Source organism: Canis lupus, chromosome 5 (genome assembly GCF_048164855.1).
Source record: "Canis lupus baileyi chromosome 5, mCanLup2.hap1, whole genome shotgun sequence".
NCBI classification, from domain to species: Eukaryota; Metazoa; Chordata; class Mammalia; order Carnivora; family Canidae; genus Canis; species Canis lupus.
The window spans coordinates 5,509,063-5,534,617 of NC_132842.1; the positions used below are offsets into that span (position 1 = coordinate 5,509,063).

Consider the following 25,555-nt stretch of genomic DNA (forward strand, 5'->3'; position numbering starts at 1 on the left):
GTAGTGAACAGAATGAAGAGTGCAGTTTCTGTGGATTGTTACACAGAGATATGGAAGACAGACTGAGGGTGTGGGTATAGATAGAAATCTGGGTGAGGGGCCTGCAGGAACCACAAATTGAAGCACTCTATATGCCTTCTCTTCTCAACACCTGCACGCTGAGAGTCAAAACACAGACATCAGGGCAGTAAAAGTGCATTTCTTCTCCCCAGGATCATTCAAATTAGACCTTTATTCCAGCCTTGTCTGTAGAATACTTTTTTCTTCCTTGAAAACCTGTAAAATCTATACCCCAGAAACCTCTTGTTGGATTGTTTTTTGTAGGTTTGTCTTTTCATGTATTTAAAATGTGCCACAATGTCAAAGATAAACTCATATGACCTGAGAAATGAAGCATGGAGGGTTGCCAGAAAAACAGAAAATCCCTTGAATAGGATGCTTTCCTAGGATTTATTTTCTGTGTGTGGAAGGCATAGTCACTCTGCTGAGAATTACTGCTGTAGAGAGGCTACATGTCCTAAGAAACACTGCCAATGTTAGGATTGAGAAGACAATCTCCTGATGCAAAAATGTAACAATGTTTGACCACATTTCATTTCTGCATAGGGATCCTGAGAAAATAAAACATATTTTGTTTTTGTTTTGTTTTTACATAGAGGAAAAAAAAATTAAACCACATAATTTGACAGTGATGAAAAGTTGTTCTTTTATTTTTTGGCAGAAACTGCAAACTAAATTTAATCCACATGTAGTTATGAATGTCTACAATTATAGAACTTAGAAAATTAAAAAAGCAAGAGAAGGCTGGTGACTTTTAGCAAGAAGAAATTATATTTACTATTCTTCACAGCTTCTATCACATTTACAAGCTGAAGAGTAGCTACACCAACACATAATACTGCTAGATCCCAGTTATGTGATTTAGCAAGCAGAGTGCTTTTCATATTTACACTGTTTGATAGAGGGTAGAATGATTTCAGCATGGAAAAAACCTCCCCTTTCTAATCTGTTACAGTAAAGGTTTTTAAAATTTCTTCTTTTTCTTTTGCAAGTTGTTAAATAAAAAATACCCTAGCCCTAAATCCTTTATAATATATATTTTTTGCTTCCGTGCTAAAATTCACTTGAGATTGTTCTCCTGTGTCACAGAGCTTTAAAGCAAAAGAACATATGAAATTAACAAGTTTCCAGTTCCAAAAGCTTTGTCACATAAGCTGTGTTCATCACTTGCAATCCAAAATGATGTCAATGCCCCATAGAGTACTTGAGGTCAAAGTACTTCAAAGAGACTTGATTTCCACGTTGCAGATTATGTATGAGCACATCTTAGTTATTCTCTTAATGTTCTGTGCTTAAAGGCTTTTGTTTTAAGGGATATGTTTGGAGTGTCTGAAATCAGACCAAATATACAACATGGCTTCTTAATTTTCTCTCCTTTCCCACTGATCAGGGTGTCTTCTGTTTTACATCTTCTTTGTTGAGTCAATACAGGCTCTGCTTAGTGTTTACTGCTACAATTCACCCACCTAAGTTATGGAGAAGTTCTCTGGCTTTCTGATACATTGCAGGAAACAGCTGCCATTCTCCTACCCACCTCTTAACCTCTAGTTGAAGCAGATCAACTCAGCTAGCTGTCCTACCTTTTTATTTAACAATCAACTTCTCTTTTCACTTCCCCTCTGAAAATATAGCCAGTGTGGCCCCCTTTTTATAAACAATACAGTGGTTTAAAATAGTTTAAGTACCTATGAATTTTCTTTTTACTCATTTCTTTTTGTGTTTTTATCTGACAGGTAAAGTCATTGACCCAGTGCAGCCCACAATGATGGACAGTGAGCTGCTGTGCCAGAGCGGGCTGTAGAATGGGCCACTCTGATTGTCATCCTTCCCCCTACAATCCATTTCCCACACAGCAGCTGAGATGATCTTTCAAAACCAGATATTATCCCCGATTTAAAAACCCTCAAGTGGCTTCCCAATGAACTCAAATTCCAGACTCTTTCTCGGGCCTGTGAGGCTGAGTGGCCTGGCCTGCCTCTCTGACCTCAAGTCCTCTTTACTCTCCCTCCTACTCAATGGCTCTCTGAGCAATGGCCACACAGTCCTGCTCAGGGTACTGCCTCCTCAGGGAGGCTTCCCCCATCATGAGGTCCATCTAGAAGTGACCTGGGCACTCTCCATCACTTTTTTCTGCTTTATTTTCTTCCTAACACTTGCTCCCCTGCTAGAATTTAATTCTACATAGGCAGGGACCTGACCTGGTTTATCTCTGTAAACCCAGCTCTATGAACTGGGGCTGCACCAGAGATGAAAACACAAAAATCCCTGGAAGAACTTCTGTGGGGGTAGAGAGGGGATGTAGGCAATAAACATAAACATGATAAACAGTAGAGTGGCTATTATGTTGGCTGGTAATGAGTACTGAGGGAAAAAAGAAAGTAGGGAAGAAGGAGGGGTATTGTGGGTGTGTGCATAATGTCAGATAGAGAAGGCTTTATTGAGCAGGTGACCAGACCTAGGGGAGAAACAGAGAAAACCCACTGGAATCTGGGGAAGAACTTTTGAGACTGGGTACCATAAACTGCAAAGGTCTTGAGGTCAGGGCATACCTGGAGTGTTGGAAGAGCAGTGGTGACATCAGATAGTGAGAATGGGGTAGGTGGTGGGGGACATGTTCTTGCATGTAGAGAACAGGGGAGGATAATGGTAAAAAAAACTTCATGCATGTTTAGAATGAACAGGATCAGACTGATCTAGGAAGACTCTCATAGATGAACCTTGAAAGTCTGGATCCAGGGACAGTTGAGGACTATTTATTGAATATCATTCAACATGTATTGAACACCTTCATTCAAGGAATCATGGGAGGTGCTGTAGGAACATAGAGTCTAATGTTTTTCCCCCAACTAGAAGTAAAAAGTTCTTAAGTGGTCTCAGACATAGCATATGCTTCAGGAACGGAAGTAAGACTATTTCGTCTTTCTCCTAAGTAACCAAATTAACTATTATCAACACCTAATTGCTATAAGGTAAGTGCTTCTATTCTACTAAGGTTAAATACATGTGTTTCTGTTATAATATATGTTCTGGAAAGCTATAGTCTACAGAAAACAACTCAGTAAAATTGCAGGATTATTGGAAAAATAGGATTAGGTAGGTAACTCAAAATGTATGCAACGTTGAACCCAGAGCACTAGCCCAAACATTTGGGATCTCTGGAGATGACCAGGATATCTAGGGCAGGCAGCAGGGCTGAAAGCTGCCTCAGGGGTAAGAAAATGGCACAAAAGCAATCATGGACATGCTTATTAGCAAGGTCAATGGAGGCTGAGCTCTGACCCAGTTAAGGCGGGTCCAGGAGGTGGTGCCACTTGTGGTGATTAAAATGCAGCTAAGCAGAACCCAAGAAGGTGCCCCCAGGAGCCCTGGGAGCAGAAACTTGGAAGCTTCCACATTTACATCAACATAGGTTCTGATTAATTAGTCAGAAATAAGCTAACTGATGTCACAGAAAGAATAACTATGTAATTATCTTTGTCCTAAAATTAAAAAAAAATTACAACTATTTGGAAAACACCACTCAAAATTTTATTTTATTTTTTTATCATTAAGTATAATACCATGTTATTAATTTAACTGTCCCACATAAAAATGATTCACAGTTTACCTTCTTGACCTTGGCCTCTTTCAGTTTTTCCAATGCTAGCTTAATTTTATCAGCCTTGGCTTGAGCTGCTTCTTCTTCCTGTAAAATAGCAAGACATTCGACACAGTCCACTAGAGAAGAGCAGTGAGAAAGTACCCAAGCCATGGCAAACATCTTAGTTGCTTTATGTTGACAAAAGGCTGGGTTCAGAGGCACCAAATTTCATGTTTGATTTTCAGAATTTAAATGACTGTAATAAAAATCTTCAGCCCAAAGATGTAGAAGGCATCTTTTGTATCTTAGAAGCGCTAATTTCTAAGATAAAACGATGACTCTAAACAAGCTTCACATATGGAGTCCACAAAAATCTCTGAGTGGGGTCTAACCTGAGGAATCTGTTGGTGGGTCTCAAGGGATTTAAATACTCTAAGAAATTATACACATTCTTCTGGATCAGCTAGTGTTTTCTGGAATTCTTCTTAGCTTTTTATTTGAGTCCTAAAGGGGTACTTCCTGAAAGTTAAGACTTAGACTCAAACTTATAATTCACCAAGAAAACACTGACAAACATATGAGTAGGCAGAAAAGAGAGTGAAATATTTTATAAGCCCAAAAGTCCTTTGATACTTGTAAGTAAATATTCCAAGAATAAGATTATTAAGGCCTTCATACCAATTTACAATGATGAGGAAATGAGCTGTTCTGGTTACATGCTTATTACCTGAAAGCAGACATATATCCTCTCACACTGGTAATTGTTAATTTTTTTTTTTTTTTGAGCCACAAACCCCTTTAGGAATATGTCGAAAGCCACGAAGCCCATAAAGCTTTACATGTGTATTCAACTTTGCATATACTTTCAGGAAATCATGGCCTCCTTGAAATCTTCATGGACATTATGTTAAGAGCCTTTGCTCTTTAGAATGTCTGTTGTCAGAGACAAGAGAGAATGACTGTTGGGGAGGAAGTGGAGAAAAGAGAACCCCTGTGCACTGTTGGTAGGACTGTAAATTGGTGGAGTTGTTATGGAAAACAGTATGAATGTGCCTCAAAAAACTAAAAATAGAAACAGCCTATGATCTAAAAATTCCACTTCTGGGTAAATATCCAAAGAAAATGAAATCACTATTTTGAAGAGATTGGCATTCCTATGTTCACTGCAGCATTATTCATAATAGCCAAGACATGGAAACAGACTAAGTGTTGCTGATGGATGAATAGATAAAGAAAATGTGGTATATATATAATGGAATATTATTTTGCCATAAAAAAGAATGAAATCTTGCCGTGTGCAACAACATGGGTGGACCCAAAGGGTTTATGCTAAGTGAAATAAGTCAGGGAAAGACAGATGCCAAATGATTGCACTTGTATATGGAATCTAAAAAAGTTGAACTCATAGAAATAGAAAGAGTAGAATGGTGGTTGCCAGAATTTGGGAGTAGGTGAGGAAATGGGGGGATGTTGGTCAAAGGGTACAAACTTCTAGTTATAAGACAAGTAGGTTCTGGGAATCTAATGATGTACAGCATGGTTACTATAGTTAACAGTACTATATCGTGTACTTGAAAGTTGCTAAGAGAGTAGATTTTAAGTGTTCTCACCATATACATGTGCATGTGTGCATGCATATACACACAAAGGTAGTGTGAAGAGATAGAGGTGTGACTAATCATATTAGGGTAATCATATTGCAGTATATATCTGTACCAAATCATCACATGATAACACCCTAAACTTACATAGTGTTATATGTCAATTATAAAATAAAGCTGGGGAATAAAAGCCTCTGCTCTACATGGGTCACTAATTTTCAAATAATATTTCTACAATAAATACACACTAGAACAATGAGCATGATAGAGTATGACTTAACACTTGATTTATATTTAATATTCATTCATTTAAAAGGCATTGTAGGAACTTTTAGGGTTACTAGGGCCATATTTATGAATACTGATCATCACACAGTACAACAAATGAGGAAGCTACAGGAAATAGAGCTGGGTTCTTACTTTAAAATATTTTTCAAGTGGCTTACTGTAAGAAAAATCCTTAAAAGTGCTCCTTTTACTTTTATAAGAGACACATTATAGGTTAATGTTCCAAATAATGGTGATATGAATTTCCCAGATGTGTATCTTCCCAGGGTTCAGAAATTCATTAATACTGAGCACTCATCACCTGCTTGCTCTAGAACACCCCTACTCCTGCCCCACTCAACTACTATACTACAAATGATTCATAGTATCTTTGCCCTACTGAACAGAGTTGACATATTCAACAAAATTCCATTTAATTCAATTCAGAATTACATAAAGAATGCTTTCAATACTTTATGCACTGGGCTAGCACCAGGGACACACACGTGTATATATTGGTCCCACAGTTCATGTCAAGTTAATAAAACATTACCCCAAAAGGTTGAGTATTATTAGGGAGCATTGCATACAAATATAAATTTTAGCCAAGGTATAATAACTCCTGAATATGGCCCCAGTATGTTCTTTATACACACCAATGTGTCTTTTTATGGAGGAATCTGGCTTTGCAATGAATGTACTCGGTATCCTTGTTTTTTTAAGATCCTGCCATCTTTGCCCTACACACTTACCTGAGATAGAGGTTCAGGAGGCGGTGGTGGCAGAGGAAGGTTTAACATGGGATCAGCTGGCGGAGGTGGTAAGTCATTCTCATATTGGCTAACACTAATTGCAGTGACATTTGCTCCATAACTAAGAGCAGCTGCTCCACTGAAATCTGGTACCTCTACGGATGCTGGATGATGCTGATTCTGAGAGGACTCTTTCTGTGCTTGGATTGTCCTCTGCTCAGCTTCGCTTATGTCTGCCACCAGATCTGCCATAAGAGCATCTAAATCTTGATCTTCCAGTGCATTTAAGGACTCTGATGGGGAAAATCATGTTAATGATCAAAACAATAATTTATACTTGGAAAAACTAAAATAAGGTCATTTTTAAGAGTGATATTTGGGTAGTGGTTGTCAGGGCCTAGGGAAGGGGTGGGGGAAATAGGGAGAGGTTGGAGAAAGGGTATAAACTTTCAGTGATAAAGATGAATAAGGTCTGAGGATCTAATTTATCTAACATGGTGATTATGGTTGATAACATTATTGTATAATTGAAATTTGCCCAGGGAGTAGAACTTAAACGTTCTCAACAATACCAAAGAGGGTAAATATGTGAGGTGATGGATGTGTTAATTAACTCGACGGAGGAAATCCTTTCACCTGGGATATATATATCAAGTCATCACGCTGTACACTTTAAATGTCTTAATTTTATTTGTCAATTATATCTCAACAAAGTTGAATCCCTCACCCCCCAAAAAAAAATAAAAGGAGAAAAATGTGTACCCTTACAGTTTAGCTATAAAGTCAGATCCAAGCACATCATTAACTGCCTAAGTAGGAATTCTTGTATATTCTGGTGCAGGATCTGAGAGATTTAGAAAAGCAGGGGAGGGGAGATGCTGGAAACAGATGGAAAGGGAGTTTCTTCCAGAAGCACCACTGATAAATATACTTGGGAGAAAGTAGGTTTCAATCAACTGGAGTTTAATATGCTTTGAGACTTTTGGTAAGGATAGAGCTTCTGTAGGCATACCATCCAACTACAGAAACTCTTACATTCAGAGAAGAGGGAAATTAATGATAAAGCACTAAGGAGGCTGAAGCAAAATACAATTTTTAAAAGTTGGGGTTAAGTGGTAAAGACTTTGTAAGATGGTGAGCTAAGAGTTGACTTTAAAAAAAAAGGGCAGATGTAGACTTTCGGTGGGGGCGGGGGAGGACAATTCTCATTGGAATTTCTTCCACGTGTGATAGGCCATTGGACATGTGATCCTGAAAGCTGACAGAGATGAGGCCTAAGGGAAGTGATGTCAGTGAATGGTGTCAGCAGAGTGCTCTGGTGATCAGGCATTCCCTGGATGGCAAAGGTAATGAACACAGCATGGGCAGGACAGAAGTGATCCACGAAGAAAAGGATTCACCTGCTATGTGTAGGATGTACTGGAACAAGGAAATGCAGCCTAATGAGCAAGAAGCATGAGGCTTTGTGAAAGATTTATTGCCAAACATCATCACAATAAACACCATGTAGCATATTGTACTCCTGCTAACAGTGCTAGTGCACAGCACTTGGACTAAGGTCTGGATCTCCTATCTGCGTAAGAAGGATTCATCATCTTCTAAGCCATTTTTGCAAATAACTTCTTCATAAAATTAAATTAATCTAAAAAATTTCAGAGAAAATATATGTAGAACAAATAAGGCACATTCACATGTGACTGCTGCCATCTAAGCAAATGATTTTAATCTTTTATTAAAATCTTAGGGACAAATTTCCCATAATAATTCTCATATTAACAACTTCCAAAGCAAATCATAATCCTAACTGTATCTTTATAAAATTGGGGAATAAGAATGAAGTGGATTCTATTCAGAACTCTGTCACTAATTCTCTGAATGACTTTGGGCAAAATATTTTTAACTCATTTTAGCAATGTGAAGACAGTAAGAAACTTATTCCTTTTCTGATTCCCAACACACTAATTTTTAGTACATATCAATACTTTTTAATAGTTTGGTCCTATACCCAAATTGTGCCACATGTATATATCTTATCTCAATGACATGAGTTTCTTGTTACTGCACTTCAACATTACTATGTTTATATATATATATATATATATATATATATATATATATATTCAGTAATTTTTGGATACTAGTACTGAGTGCTTAGAAAGCATTAGTTGACTTGATTATAATTGCAGTATTAATTCTTAATTTTAACTGAATTGATTAAAGCATTTAGCCATTGTGAACAAGAGGCGGCAACTCGGCATTGTTTATATGTGCAAGTCTATGTTATTTATTAATATCATACATTTTACTCAAGTGCATTGCTTTTTGAAACATCATGAATGCTACTATCATTCAATTGTATGATGAAAATGACTGACATGAATAGTAAATTTATATGGCAAACAGAAAAGGTAGTGGGAAAAGTAGTCAGAAGAGATGTATTGTAACCAATTCAGGGGCAGGCATTGGCACCTAAGGGTTTATAAAAAAAATATTGAAAATAACAGAAACAAATCCAGTGACTGACAGAAAAAAAATCTGGAAGTTTTGGATTTCTGTAACTGGGCTTCTCTATTATTTTGTTTTTCATTTTTTTGGTGGGTACTGCCAGCCAGTCTTTGGAAAATCTTTTTTAAGAGTTGCAGTGAATTCTCATTAACTTTGAAGCAATTACTTCAAGATTCATTATAATTTGAATAGCATATGGGCTACTGTCTCCACACTAAATAAGAAGAGAGATTTTTGTTAATAAAATAATGTGATGATCTCGGAACCTGGATGTTTCCTTACATTTTTATTTTTAAATTGTAGTTCTGTACAGATTTTATTTATTTTTATTTTTTTTATAAATTTATTTTTTATTGGTGTTCAATTTACCAACATACAGAATAACACCCAGTGCTCATCCTGTCAAGTGCCCCCCTCAGTGCCCGTCACCCATTCACCCCCACCCCCCGCCCTCCTCCCTGTTCTGTACAGATTTTAGTCATCATTACATCTCAAGTTACTTAAGAATATACATTATTATACTTACCATTTAAGTCCTTAAAACCCACACTGTAGTTAAATTCAGCTCTGGGTGGTTTGGATTCAGGAGGAGGAAGAGTGTCCACTCCTAAACTCTGTGAAAATAGATCCCCGTTCCCCCAAAGTTATTCACCACATGAACATGCTGGACACTGTATGTTAATCATTTAGTAAAAATAATTTATTGTTTACATATTTTCTTTCTAAATATGATCTTTAAAAACTGTGTTCTTACATGAAAATGTTTTGTGTTTGTTTTTCCCTACAGAAAATTACAACTTAAAAATTATTCTACAAGGTACATCTTTGAAACAAGGCAGGTCAACTGAAAATGATGAGCATGAGACAGTCAATTTTTATAAATAACAGAAAAATAGCTCCTGTAATGGTGCATTTGTGGCACATACACTGTATGCAATTCTATAAGAAATTAAGTAATGACATCAAAGAAAAGGAATGTTCACTTGGAAGATAAAAGTTGTTTCAGGATGAATCTGCCATTAGGTAGTATGTTACTCTTATCTAATAAAATTCTTGTTAAAAAGAAATTAGGATGGAATAAGTTATTAATTTTGTAAATAATGGGTTTTAATTGAAAAAATGACTTCCTATATGATATAAAAGCTATATTATATATACAATCTAAATTTTTTTTTCTTTTAAAAAGTTTTGAAACTTTTAAAATTTTTCTTTTAAAGAGTTTATTTACAATGATTGTGGGTCTCTTTGGATGTCTGTGAAAAAATTAAGTTAGAACATCTAACCTACTTGAGGTTTAAATAAAGTTTAATTTTAAAAATCAATTAAAGACAAATATTACAAAAAATCGTAGGACAGATGGATTGCAACATGGCAAAAATCATAGAGGTAATATGTGACTAAAGATTGAGAAGAACACTGCTCTGTATGCACTAATCTCCTTTAACATCATATGCTTGAAAATTTATTTCATCAGAAGTTGCATAATGGTGATTTTCTAACTCTTCATTCCTTTTCAATGTTTAATTGGAATTCTACTATAAAGAAAAACTTCCGTGGGGCACCTGGTTGACTCAGTCTGTGGGGCATGTGACTCTTGATCTCAGGGTTGTTAGTTCAAGCCCCATGTTGGGTGTGAAGATTACTTAAAAATAAAATCTTAAAAAAATAAAGAACTTTCTCTCATTAATTATTTGTTTAGTCTCAAATACAGTTTGACTGGGACCATACAAAGACTAAGATAATGCTCAGTTCTTTCTCTTTATTTATCAATTTTTAGAGTATCAAGTTAATGCTCTGTCAATCTCTCACAGTGACTGATAGTTTTGTTTTTGTTATTTTTGTTTATTCTTGGTATCAAAATGAACTCATAGTTTACTTGTTTTTTGCCATTTTGGATATTTAAAATTTTTATATTTATACATTTCCTTCTTTCTTTCATGGCTTGTGGGTGTCATGTCTTGCTTAGGAAAGCTACCCACATCTTAAGATTGGATAAAGATTTTCCTCATTTTTTCTTCTCTATATGTATCATATATTTAGATCTTTGACTCACGGAACTCATTCTGGTATAAGGTCTGAGGTAGAAATTCAGCTTTTGATTTTCCAACACAATTTATTAAATAATTCTCCTTTTTCCTACTTAATTAAAATGCTATTTTTATCATGTTTTAAATTCTTGCATGTTTTGGGATCTAATTCTCTCTCATGAATCTGTCTTAATGTAGTATTACCTCTTCTTTTTCATATTTTCATGGATAATGTTTATAGCAGCAATGTCCACAACAGCCAAACTGTGGAAGGAGCCTCAATGTCCATCAAAAGATGAATGGATAAAGCAGCTGTGGTCTATATATACAATGGAATATTACTCAGCCATTAGAAACGACAAATACTGACCATTTGCTTCAACGTGGATGGAACTGGAGGGTATTATGCTGAGTGAAGTAAGTCAACTATAGAAGGACAAACATTATATGATCTCATTCATATGGGGAATATAAAAAATAGTGAAAGAGATTCAAGGGGAAAGGAGAGAAAATGAGGGGGAAATATCAGAGAGGGAGACTGAACATGAGAGACACCTAACTCTGGGAAACGAACAAGGGGTGGTGGAAAGGGAGGTGGGTGGGGCGATGGGGTGACTGGGTGATGGGCACTGGGGGGGCACTTGATGGGATGGGCACTGGGTGTTATGCTATATGTTGGCAAATTGAACTCCAATAAAAAATAAAAAATATATATTCATGGATATTTGTGTATTTAAATATTTCTCATATAAATAGTGGCAATGGCTTGGTTTCCTTTTTGCACAAAAAAATCCAGCTAATATATGTACTGGTTTTTAGCCTTTATGTCTCTCTATGCAGAAATGTATATTCATATACATAGTTTCTAAATGCATGACATACATATATGTATGTACATATATGTGTGCAGAAATATATACATACACATGCATATAACACACACAACACAAACACATATATAATGGAGAGAGAGACAGAGACAAAGAGACAGAAATAGGGAATGATAATGCAAATAGAGTTAACATGTTAATTGACGAGAAATCTGGGAGAAAAGTGAATGGGAGTGCTTTGTATTATTATTCTGACTTTTCTCTAAGCTGGAAATTATTTCAAGATAAAAAAGTTAAAATCACATTATTACATTTTTGTTTCTTTTAATTTTGCTTCTTTTGGGAAATTAGGAAGCCAACCACACTGTAGCTTCAAAGAACTGAATATGCACAAAATTCACAAATGAAGATCAAAATACAGCTTTTCTAATGACTCAGAGGATACTCAATAATCTCAAAGGGCACTTGATAGTGGTTGAATTGAAGCTTAGATTTTAAACTCAAGGACAAAGTGGGGCCTGCTCTTTACCATGAACTCTTGAGGCCTACCTGTTGGGAGAGGTGCATTAGCCAAGGAACCCCTGTGACTACATCCACTTAAGCACAATAAAGAAAGAGCAAATAGCAAAAGGGCCTTGAGGGGAGGAAGGTCCAAGACACTATGCCCACCCCCTTCCTACTCCTGAGTTAGAGTAACAACACTGTTGCGATCCTATGAAAATCCCAGACTGTGACTAATCAGAATAGTCATGGGGCACCTGGGTGGCTCAGTGGGTTAAGCATCTAACTCTTGGTTTTGGCTCAGGTTTGATCTCAGGGTCATAGGATGGAGCCTGGAGATGGACTCAGCCCTAAGGGGTCCTTTTTTGGACCTTGCTTGGGTTCCTTTCTCTTCTTCTCCCACTGCCCCCCTACCCTTACTTTTTCTCTCTCATATAAGTAAATAAATCTGTAAAAAAATAAAAAAAGGAGCAGTCATTCTCCCACTTGGAGAAGTGAGTGAAGGGATGGAGACCACAGTTGTTCATTCAAATCCTTCCCTTTTATGGGTGGTATAAGAACTTCCTCTCCTCTAGAAGAATGAAGTGACCATCCTAACACTCAGTGTTAATTAGCACCCCTTTTATCTAAGCCTACCATCTCATATTTTGTTTCTTCCTTCACAGAGGCTAAACATTCTTGAATTTTATATTAACTATAAAGCAGAAGCTAACTAAAATTGATTTATTTTTCCTGAAACAAGTACTTTAAAAAACATAGAGTATTCTTCAATTATTTTTTAGAAAGCTTTTAAGATCTTTGTCTTATTTAGGAATACCAGATTATTCTCATTTTAATATTTTATGCAGACAGTGATGAGCTGACTATGCTCTGAATCAAAGCATTTATGAGAACAATACAAGACACACTAATGCTCACTTGACTCTGTTACCTGGGTCCGGGTTCTCAGGTCAGCAGTCCCGGGGCCCCATCAGCCCAACAATGGGGTGATCTGAGTTAATCTAGTTCTGGGGCCAGTAGCTCTTTCCTAGACATGAAGCCTGTCTCAGTGGTCTTTGTGATCCTTGAGAGGACTAAGTTCTTACAGACTAATCAGAAGCCACAATAACTCCCATTATCCTTTAAAATGCAGCAGTTTCCTCAAAGATTGGGAAAGAACCTTTACTAACAATAATGTGATTTTCTTCGCTAGTCTTTGTATAAAAGTAACTGCAGGGGAAATTGTTCAGTGGTGGTGGTTGTGAGGGTTTGCTTGGGGAAAATTTCTCCATTGGCTAAATATCTGAACATGATAAGCATGGGAACTGCCAGAACAGAATGTATGTGTGACCAATGTATTCCATGAACTGAATTCAGAGGGTAGAATCAGAAAAACAGCTTTATTACCCGCCACTGTTATAGTTACCTCAGGAAGAAATGATATTGTTAATCTCCAGTTGTTGTTTTTTTAAAGATAGCTCTTTCATCCTATTAAAGCCAAATTCTGTAAATCTGTCTTTTATTAATTTGAAAGTTAAGAAGGAGTATTTACCTGGGTCAGAAGATCCATCTCTCCCAGCAAATTGCTGAACATTTGGTCTATGTCGTCGTTGGACTCACCCATCTAAAAAAGGAAAAAGAAACAACCCAGATATAAACAGTCTAATAAAAGCCTAGTCCCTGGAAAATTGTCCTACCTCTTTACTTTCCTCAAGAACCTCATCCATCAAAAAGTCAAAAAGAGAAGGCTATGGAGAGAAACGTTCAGCCTAGAATTCCATGCGTGCCCTCTCTCCAATTTGCTTGGCCCAAGAGTGAACCAAACCTTAGGACCTGTCTCAGAGCCACAACTGGACTCTACTTTCCCAGACTAAACTAGTTTCTGTAGGGCCAAGTGGACATGGGGACTTCAGTTAAAACAAAAGAGGACTGTGAGATCATGGGACAAGCACGTTCCTAAGTAGCAGGCACATCTGAAAGAATCAGGTGTATGTGCACGTGGGCACGGAGACAGGTACTTGAATCCTAGGTAGCCATTCAGTGACTGCTCAGGGACAGACCACACCAGGTAAGCAGGTGAGCACTCAGGGATGTAAGTGACAAGGCAGACACTGCAGGTGTCTGTGTGTAAAAGTCTGAGTCAGAGATGATGCAAGCACAGCATCAGTGAGCAAAGATGGAATAATAAAGAAGGAAGATTCCATTCTGTGAAGGTTTTTGGGCTTGATGTTGATCGGTCAGAGAAGGAGAGACTGCTGCAAGTAGGTCCTGCCTCTCGTTGGGGAGGGAAGCCACTCACATGTGATTTTATTCCCTCCCAGTTGCTTACAAAGCATCTGAGTCATACCCTCCCTTCTTTAAATTATCTACAAAATGGAGAAAAGAAAGTATTTAAGTCAACAAAGTACTCATGGTTTCACACGCTGTCCCCTCAAACACTTCATCTGGTATTCAAAATCTCGTTATGGATGATTCATTTGTCACTTTGATAAGAGGAAACTAGCAAGATAAACAATAAAATTCCAGAAATACCTATGGGAGTTTATTTTTATTAGAATATTATGCAGTACAACGTGACAAAAAAAGAAATCCTTCAGATGAATTATTATTAACAGAGAAAGTTAAGTGTTAGTGTATCCTGGTAAACATTTCATTAAATACATAACTGTCAAATCCCTATCTTGTACACCTGAAACTAATATGATATATTAATTGTATTTCACTTTTAAAAAATAGTGTTAACACATTTTTAATTTTTCATAGGAGAAAAATAATCCATCCAGAGTGGAAAGAATAAATTTTTTGCTGACCTCAAAAGTGCCAGCCTATGTCCCAAAGAACTCACAGAAACCAAAGAAGATGTTAATAATAAGAATCTTGCCCTTAAACCTTTCTCTTAAATCATTAAATTTAGAAAACCACTAACATGATGAAGAATAAAGTCTTGAAAAGCAATGACACTGATAAGTCAGAAAAACCTATTGAGCGCAAAGATCTTAGTTTCTCGGCTTGCACACACCACTCATACACAGTGGGCTAAGGACATGCCAGAGTGAATCACGCACCTAAGGAAGATGGAAATAACTCAAAAACAGCAGCATTCTCATGACCTCTGCTGAAACTCTTCCTGTGTTCATCTGGTAAAATCTTGCCCCCTGCCCTTTCATTCCTTTTTCTAACCATTCCGTTGGTATTGAATTATTAAAAGGAGTCAACATCAGAATTGTGCTGTAAATCTACAGGCATAAGTAATCTGCTACTGAATGAATTGCAGTTTAAAAGAGTTGTAACCTTGGCGAAAATAGTAAGACATTTGAATTGAGGGCCTTTATTAACATAAATGTAGATTAACCTATAAATTTTGCATATTTATCCCCCCCTCCAAAAAAAAACCCCTTATTTTTGGAATGGACAGAACAAGAGTTACAGGGATATATATAGTGCATACAAATACACATAGACACACACCCAAGCATGAAAACATAGGGTTGTGTCTGTTTGTATGTGTGGTATCCAAATGTCAAAATCAAGATGAAAAAGAGAGCCAAAGAGAGAAAGAGAACACCCAGCCCTGAGTGCTATTCAGGTTAGCAGTTCAAAAGAGCAAGGGTGGAGCTGCCTTAGTCAAGCAATGCATTGCAAAACAAGCAATGTGCAAATCACGATTGGGTGGGATTAACAGTTTTTTGCGAATATGTAATTTCTAAGCAACCTTTGGGTCTTGGAAAGACCAACAAAGAAATCAATAGATTTCTTTCTGTCTAATTCAATTTGAAGTCAGTTAATGTTTCAGATAGTGCATTAATTAATTATTATTTAATAAATAGAAACAAGTTGTGTCTTCCATCTTAATTATTCCTTTATTCACATCATATATCTAACAAATTTTAACCCTATAAACATAGATTTATACCATAATTTTGAATGAAAATGTAACAGTTTAATTATATAGTAATTTATCAGGTTATCTGTATCACTTTAATATATAACATTATGTATTTTGCTATTTACATAGAATTATCTGCTTCTGGCTTGCACTGGGTTTCAAATAGAGAATAATTATATGTATGTGTGTGTGTGTGCATTTGATGATGATGCATTTTTATTTTTCATGTGTTTGAATTTGCTAATCTGTAAAAAAAAATGAACACACATATGAACATGTTCAAGTACCCCTCTCATAACATATATGTTATACTTTTTTGCTATGAACTGAATTTTGGGCATAAAAGTATTAAAGGGGTTATTTGATGTATTTAAAACTAAAATATTTATTCATTAAACACACAATTTTGTATGTTAAACACAATAGATAATAATACATTTATAAGCACTTTTCATAAAACAAAAAACAATTAAAAAGACTACTTTTCATATAGGTTTTTTAAAAAGTACTAACAACTTCTGCATAAAATCTAAGATTTTTATGATATACTAGTGGCAGTCAACATCTATACCATGAAGAACCTTGTGTTATATACATTTTAATTTTACTATTTTTTATTTTTTAAAGATTTTATTTATTTATTCACAAGAGACACAGAGGGAGAGAAAGAGGCAGAGACACAGGCAGAGGGAGAAGCAGGCTCCATACAGGCAGCCTGACGTGGGACTCGATCCTGGGTCTCCAGGATCATGCCCCCGGCTGAAGGCGGCGCTAAACCGCTGAGCCACCCCGGCTGCCCAATATACATTTTTTTTTAAATATTTTTTTTCCAATATATATTTTTATAAGGAGCTTTTGTCAAATACCTGCTTTCTTGTAGTACCAGGTTTGTGGATGGTCTAATTTGAATGTTTGCAAAGCTCATCTTTTTGGCTGTGTTCTTAGATATGCACAATATTTACATGAATTGAGGTACTGGTACCAATTACAGAATGAAAGAATATCTTTTAGTAAAATTAAAATAATAAAATAACAAGAAATGTATAAAAAAATGACTTCCTGATCATTAAAATGAGTCAGTCAATTAAGTTCAGACAAGTTAGAACTGGTTTTCAAAATTTCACCAGAAAAGATGTTACCCCTCTCTTTGTTACTTCTGTGCATGGCTGTGGGTTGAAAGAGAGAAGAATCTCCCCATTCCAGCACCTGCCTGATAACAATACAAATAACTATTAACACACTGTTAGATGTTCTCACTCTGTGCCATGCATTATTCTCATGCTTTACATATACTGACTGAGTCCATCCTTATAACCACCTTCAATGGACATTTTTATTTTCCCCATTTCACAGATGAGGAAACTAAGGCACCTAGAGGTTAAGTAACTTGCCCAAGGCTATGCAATTTAAGTAAATCAACAAATATTTATTGATCCCAGACACTGTTAACAAATCTCTTTCAGGTATTTCATTTCATCAATGTGTCAAGGGTTAAATACCTAGGCTTTATTTACACACTGTATTGTATGTCTTATTTTGAAGGCAGTTAAAAATGTTTGCATCTTTGCACTGAGACTGTAACTTTTTAACTTTTCATTCTATCATGTATTTCTTAGTGAAGGTAATCAAAGCTTTGAGTCTACAGCTAGATTGTCAGAGTCTAAATATAAATAGAAATAATAAGAAAACAGGTTGAAAAATTTGAGGCTCTATTCATATGAATTTGCTTTGGTATTTTTATTATTTTTAAATTAAAAAAAATAGCAGGTCATGTTCATTTCTTTTTCAAGTAAAAAACGTCAGCCCACACATTACAACCACAAATACCAAAGAAGAGAAAATTAAAAAAAAAAAAAAATCTGTTCATTATAGGAATCACACTTAGTATGAGATAGGAAATGTAGAATCCAGAAGATCACAAATGATGGTGGAAACTATGATGTAGATAGTGTACAATATGATTGGAAAATAACTGACAATATTAAATTTTACTTGATTCCTTCAAGATATATATATATATATATATATATATATATATTTTTTTTTTTTTTTTTTTTTTGCAAAATGCAATGAAAGCACTTATCAAGAGGAAGTGGTTCACAGAACAACACAGCATATGGTTAAAGCTTCTTGCAATGTTTGGGGGTGGGGGTAAGTTAAAGCGTCTGTGTAACATAAAACAGGAAATATAAGCATCTGTAAACTTACATATAAATCAAATAATACTCAACAAAGAAGTAAGATGAAGAAATCTCTTGGGCCAACTTAACAGGCTTTATATAGTACATCTGAGGTAAGTGAAAATTTTAAGAAATAAGCTAGCAAACAGTTGTCATATTAGTAGGATAATCACTATGATCACACAAACAATACAGACAAAACACAACAACCACTCACAAAGGAAATTCGTGTGGACACTGGGATATGCATGGTCATGCAAAAGGAACCATCAAGACAGTAGGGTTCTTCAGTAATCAATATTGTGATGGCAAGAGTTAGATGGAAAAAACATTTGTACATGAAAAAGAAATTGTGAAATGACATGGTTTATTTCAATAACTTAAAAACCACTATGGCAGTGCTTTCAAAGGCCTTAGAATTTGTCACGGGGTAGAATCAAGACACACAGAACAGGAGATGGGCTACTATATTTTTTAAGGTATGATTTGTAAATGTATTTACTTCCAAACTACTTTGCTTTTTAATGAATGCAGGGTGGAGTAGGGCAGAGTGCATCATTATGCTAGGTCAAGTCCCAGGGTAGGTGAAAAGTGATGGCTGAAAGACCCAGAAATGTTCAACAGGACAAAGAAGCATACAAGCATGTGACACAGGGAAACAAACTCACATGAACTCAATATTCTCACTTCCATCTGTCCAGATGGCTTTCTGTACCTTGGGGAGACAAGCTGTAGACTATTTTCCTTTGGATATGCATAGGTTGAGGAGAGAATTTTTAAATCTTGAGATTTCCTCAAGTTGCCTTTTAAATTTAATTTTGAGCATCCATATCAGGAATTGGGGGGTTGCTTTTGTGTTTGGGATCCACTGTGACATTGAACTAAAATGACAACATAATTTAGGGTTTTTTTTAAGAGACAAAAACAGAAAATATATTGTTCACTCATTTGTAAAAAGAAACTATGGACATTAATTATTCAGAAAACTCTTATGAATATCTGTCTATATTCACCATCTCCTACCTACCCATCTCTATTTTTTCCTCATCCTATCCTGACATGGCTGAATGTTTGTGTCCTCCCAAAATTTATATGTTGAAATATAATCCCCAGAATTAATACTTGGAGGTGAGGATTTGGGGAGGTAATTAGGTCATGAAAGTGGGATTAGCGACCCTTATAAGAAAAGACACAAGAGAGCTGATTCCTCTCTCTATTCTCTGCCATGTGAGGATACAAGATGGCCATGAGCAAACCAGAAAGAGGGCTCTCCCCAAACTCCAGATCAGCTCATGCCTTTATCCTGGACTTCCCAGTTTCTAGAACTGTGAGAAACAAATGGTTGTTGTATCAGCCATCCAGTTGATACTTTTGTTATAGCAGCCCAAACAGACCAAGACATACCCCAATTGGACTCTAGTTCCCCCATGTTACCAAACTGTCAATACTGCCAATGACTTGGATGTTGCCAAATCCAATGATTAATTCTTAGCATCTCAAACAACATTTATCACCACTCATTGATCACTCTTTATTGGAAATACTTTTTTTAACTTGGCCTCCATCAAAATTTTCCTTTCTGCTTTGCCTCCTGACAGAGGCCAACTGACTTGAAGCTATAAAGCTTCAGCTTCTAGGCTCCTCATTTCTAAGTCCTCTCTGAGACTGCATGTCTCTTCTAGCACCCGAGCAGCAGTGAGGAACACAGTTCTTATGTTGGGAGATGATCCTGGTGGTGGTTCCAGGGCTTGGAGTGGGACCAGTGGGCTGCTAGCACTACCTCCACTTCACCTGGACTCTAGCAAGAGCTGGATCCCCAGTAGATCTCATGGACTGTGTAATCTACCTTCTATTCCAAGGAGAAGATCTGAAGGAGACATTGTTCTGCTCTGCTCCTTGCATGGGCTCACCTTGACTGCAGAGACTTCATGGTCACCTTACATTGTCTCCAGAACCAGCCTAGCTGTTGGGATGTAGCAAAAACTGATATCTATATGGTCCTGGCTGAGTGGGACCAGCTACTTCCGGGGCCACTGGTAGCCATGGACTGCCATGCCACAACTGGTGAGAAAAAATACCTCAGTTTTCTGAGGTCTTTCTCCTGGCAAGACACACTGCCAGAGTAAAGAAACCACAGAGGAAGTTACAGATGAGGCCTTACCACGGAGAGCTGTGAGACTGAAATAAACTTTTTTTAAACTATCAATAATAAAATTAATTTTGAGCAACCATGCTGGAGGAAAGACTAAGTTATCTATTACCTCTATAGAAAACTGTATTTCAAAAAAAAAAAAAAGAAAAGAAAAGAAAACTGTATTTCAAATTCGTCCTTATAAAGAGAAGTGATAGAAGAATATGCAACCAAAATGTAGAGGAAAAATACATCAGGCAAGTAATTAGTAATAATAAAAGTGTTACATTCTGTATTTTGTGATGTTTGTGGCATGTGTTTTTAAAAAGTTGGTAATTTGTTGAGATTTCCTTTCTCTAAATAAATATTTTCTTCTGTTCTTAATTTTTAAATTCATAATCTTTGTATTCTGTTTTTAAAGAGAGTCTCCCTGGGATACCTGGGTGGCCCAGTGGTTGAGCATCTGCCTTCGGCTCAGGTCATGATCCTGGGGTCCTGGAATCAAGTCCCATGTCAGGTTCCCCGCAGGGAGCCTGCCTCTCCCTCTGCCTATGTCTCTGCCTCTCTCTGTGTCTCTCATGAATAAATAAAATCTTAAAAAAATAAAAAGAAAGTCTCCCCTAAATTGTATATAATATTTAGATCCCCAGAGATCCTGGAACCATCCCTGCCTACCTTACTGGCTTCTCATTAGAGCCTGCTCCACTGGTTCCTGCTCTTTTCCCTGATCTAGTTTTCCTCCTGCCTCTATCTATACCCATTCCCTAGGAGACATCATGCTGCCTTAGGCTTTAAATACCACATACATGCTGCCAATTCTCAAAGTGTATCTCCAACCCAAATTTCTCTCTTATTTCACACATTCAACCAGTACTTAGCACTGCCCCCCCGCCCCCACTTCTCTGATTTTATCTCCTTTAACTCTCCGCTCACGTAGTTCCTTGAACACTGTGAGCAAGCATTTGCACATGCTTTTCTCTGTCTGGAACACCTGTTCCCCACTTACTTAAGAGGCTTGCTCTCTACTGCCATTAGGTCTTTGCTTGAATGTTCCCTCATTGCTGAGGCCTTCCCTGACTTATTTCAAATTCAAGTCTTTCCCACAGCATCCATTTTCCCTGCTTATATTCTCTCTCCACTTACCAACTAGAACTTAAGCTACATGAGGCCACAGATTCAATTGTTTTTGCTTACTGCTAGATTCCAGTAAGTAGGGCAATGTAATATATGACAGTGAATATCTGTTCAGTGAGTGGATGAATAATAATAAGTTTTAAAAAATTAAAATGTAATATATTCCTTTAGGCTTCATGAGGGTAGAGTTCACCTTTATATTTCTAGTGCTTGCCTTCGTCATGGAAGACCTTCAAAAATATTTGCTAAATAAATGAATGAAGAGAAATGAAGCTAGGGAAAGACATTAAAAAAAGGAAAATGATTCTACAACCTCTCTAGTGAATAGTAAGAATAAATGGTGGATGTTGACACCAATGGATGAAAGATGGCTGAGAAACGATATTGACTCAGAATAACTCTCTACTCTGTTAAGTTAAGCTCCAGGGTAGGTGAGATGCCTGAGTAAGATCCCCAAATGCTCAACTCAGAAGCAAGATAGTAAGGAACACAGATGTTAGTTAACTATTTCAAAGGCTATACTTTTAAATGTAGAAATCTGGGGGGGGGAGGTCCAACTTTAACCAAATGATCAAATTTAGGATCATCATTGATGGGACAACCTGACACCACTGTCCCTCATGTGATGCACTGAGGACATATGTCACCATTATAATGCTGCAGCCAAAATGTTTAGCCTGAGTCTAGTCAAGAGGAATCAACCAGACAAATCCAAATTGAGGCATGTTCTGCAAAACAACAAAGTAACTGTTTTGGACTCTTCAAATAAAAAAAAAGATATTATAGGCATAATTTGGAAAATTTGAATATGGACTATCTACCAGACAATGCATTAAATCAATTTAATTTCCTGAGTGTGATAGCATGATTATGTAAGAGGTTTTTGTTCTTAAAAGATAGTGAAAAAAGAGGACATAGAAAAAAATGTAAATAATTAGTGAATATGAAATGAAGGGAAAATGAAAGTCCATTGCACTACTTTTGCTTTTGTTGTTGAAGTTTTGAAGCTTTTCAAAATGAAAAGCTGGGGGAAAAAAGAATCAATCTTTTGAGCCAGACAGACCTGAGTTTAAAAAAGCAAGGTAAAACAAAATAAAACAAAAAAAGAAAGAGGAACGGGCAGAATAAGAAGTAGAGGCAGGCAAAGACAATGTCAGAGTAAAAACATCTATCCTGGGCAGCCCAGGGGCGGGGGGTGGGGGTGGTGGTGGTGGTGGGCAGCGGTTTAGTGCCGCCTTAGCCCAGAGCATGATCCTGGAGACCTGGGATCGAGTCCCGCGTCGGGCTCCCTGCATGGGGCCTGCTTCTCCCTCTGCCTGTGTCTCTGCCTCTCTCTCTCTCTGTCATGAATAAATAAATAAAATCTTTGAAAAAAAAAAAAACATCTATCTTGTGACCTACTGATATGTTCTATCATCTGACTCTCACAAAAACCATGTGGGGATGAATATTTCTCCCATTTTCACAGATGAGGAGCATGTGCTCCAGAGTTTGAGTGATGGCCCCACGATCACACAGAAGCACAGGTGGAAAATACACTCGGAGTCACACGAGGCATCTGCCTAGAGATGACACCCAAACGCACACAGAGAAATAGAAGTCTGTAATGAGGATTACTTTGTGAGTCAGTTACCTTACAGGTTAAACACAATACTTACTAGGTTATATAGGATCTGTAAAGTTTTGTATTTTATATCCTAAGAATGTGTAACAATCACCCACTATTATTTTTTACCTTTGACTTACAAATAAAGCATTCTAGAATCCTAATAATTTTCATATTATTGTTAGGATGAGCTATTTATACAATTAATTGCCAAAGCTCTCAGATTGCCATTTTCAAAGTGAAAAGAAATTGAAATGGCAGATTCTGCATCATGAAGGACTGCCTTTTAGATACCAAATGCCTATCAAAAGCTTCTATTAGAATTCAAGAGAGGTTATTTAACTTCCAAGAGTACTTAAGAGAATAAAGAAAAATATATCTTTGTATTTAAACAAGTAAGAAGTATAGAAAAATTCACAACTTTCTTTGATAAGCCTAAAAATTATACTGTGAACTCTAGAGGTTTTAAGGAACAAGACTTTATGGCCTTGGGCAACGAATGGCTGGGTGTCCTGGCATGCTCTGCATGTCTTAATGAATGTCTTTAGATTCTCAATTTGTGAAAACTCTGTTTTATTTGTAAATACTAACAAGAAATGGTATGTAATTCTAGGAATCACTTTGTGCTCTTAGGTCTTAAAATCTTTCTATTTAATGCAGCATTCTCCCACCTCCAAAAAAGAAAATACTAATGAATTATTCAATGAAATATGATAGTAACATACAATGTTCTCAAGATGAGAACTGAAAAATGACCTTTGACTTAACTGCACAAAAGTCACTGATTATCTCTGGAGCATTGAGGGTGGGAGTCAACACAGGGCTTTCAGAAGTGAGTGGGAAACCAAGATAACAACACAGACAACTTTTCCGGGGCCACAGCAATTTTACGTGCTTTCTTTGTTACTCAGAATTCTTCCAAAGTCACTTTCATGGCTCCAAGCATCTTTCGTGTGGATGTGCTGCACCATCATCTAATCAAGTCTCTATTGTTGGAAATTTATGGTTTGCTCTTCTTTTCAAGATATGATGCCAAGAGCCAGATGTTTGCATTTGCAAAAAAATTATATGCAGCATGGCTTAAGGATAACACTGGAAATATCAGCCAATTCTTGACTTTCTGTGGGGTGAAGAGTTTTCCGTTTCTGTACGTTGGTCAATATTCTATGCCTGTTCCTAGAAACCCCCAAAGATTGGGGCTCTTGGTCAAGATGAGGGTCAAGTATTGTAAACTGCATTAATGAGCTCAAGCACTGTGTGTCCCACTGTGCTGTTTATTTCTCTTTGTTTGGAACTATTTGCAGCCATTTCTGTGACTGCTGGTATGTGCAAAACTTATTATGGTGATACATGCCATGGAAAAAAATTTACATCAGAAAAATCTAAGGTACATCTGAGATTTTTCAGTGACAGCCCAGTTTTCATTCTTTTCCTGGGTCTCTTAGTAAAATATCTTTCTTCTTCTTCAAAGATGCTACTGACAACACTTTCACTCTATTTTAAAGAAAGGAACTGAATCTTTACTCCTCCACATTTAAGGTGATTCATCCCTTAAATAAAACAAAACCCATCTAATATTGTTCTCCTAAACCATCTTCTATAGGCAGCTAGGGTGCAGTGTTTGTGGGCTTCTGTTTTGTGTGCATTTATCTCCCCCACTATGATATGTGGGCCCACCTAGGTGGGCCTCAGTCTGGGGGGTCCACAGAACAGCAGGGAGCAGACAAGATCTTTTCCCCAGGAATAAGACTAGAGTCTTGAACCACTTACTGCTGTGTAACCTTGGCAAGTTACTTAACATCTCAATGTGTTAGTTTTATCTTTGAAAAAGGTGTGAAAAAAACTACCTCCCAGGGTCAAAGTGAGAATTCTATAAATTAATACATCTAAAGTGCATAGAATAGGCCTGGCTTGGATGGAATTGCTCAGGAAGTGGACATCCTCATGCTATTGAGTAATCAGAATCTCCCAGAAGCCTGGAAGGCCGATGTGCAAGGGCACAGGCTGCGGTCAGACACTCTGATCATGATTTTGGAGAGGAGGATGATGGGGACAACAGCATGGCATATTGTTAGGGTCAACTGTCTCCAGACCAGGGTCCTCCCTCTTGTCCCATCCTTTCCCATCAGAGAAAACCACTTGGCCTAGGGATGTTCTTGGTTGTAGCTGGTGGGGGAGGAGAGGTCATGAATTGAAAGAGGGAGAGAGTTGAAAAAATGAAAAGACTGTGTCTTTTGAGACCTTAGTGGGAACTCAGAACACAGGTCTCTGTTTTGTGGAGTATGCTGGAACTGCCCAGAGTAAGAGCTAAGGCCACACTAATTGCACAGAGGTCAAAAGAAGGGGGAAAGCCATCATAGGAAGAATATGTAGCCTGCAAAGACAGCCCTGCAGAAATGACTGTATTCCCAGGCACAGGATAGTCATGTCCAAGAGCTCACAGGAGCCATGCCCAGGACTCCAGCAATTAGCCAGGAAAAGCCGATGAGTGTGGATGTAGAGACATCTTCCATTGA

General features: G+C 37.1%; 1 protein-coding gene across 3 annotated transcripts in view; it reads right to left on the reverse strand.

Moving 5' to 3' along the window:
* Positions 1-25,555, reverse strand: part of APBB1IP (amyloid beta precursor protein binding family B member 1 interacting protein) — a 107,471-nt gene that overhangs the window by 53,360 nt on the left and 28,556 nt on the right. For all 3 annotated transcript variants that reach the window (XM_072825265.1, XM_072825264.1, XM_072825263.1), the window contains exons 2-5: positions 13,655-13,726; positions 9,292-9,379; positions 6,261-6,553; positions 3,668-3,745 (exon numbers count right to left, since the gene is read on the reverse strand). In XM_072825265.1, coding sequence (XP_072681366.1) covers positions 3,668-3,745; positions 6,261-6,553; positions 9,292-9,379; positions 13,655-13,726 — 531 coding nt within the window. The remainder of the gene's footprint in view (positions 1-3,667; positions 3,746-6,260; positions 6,554-9,291; positions 9,380-13,654; positions 13,727-25,555) is intronic.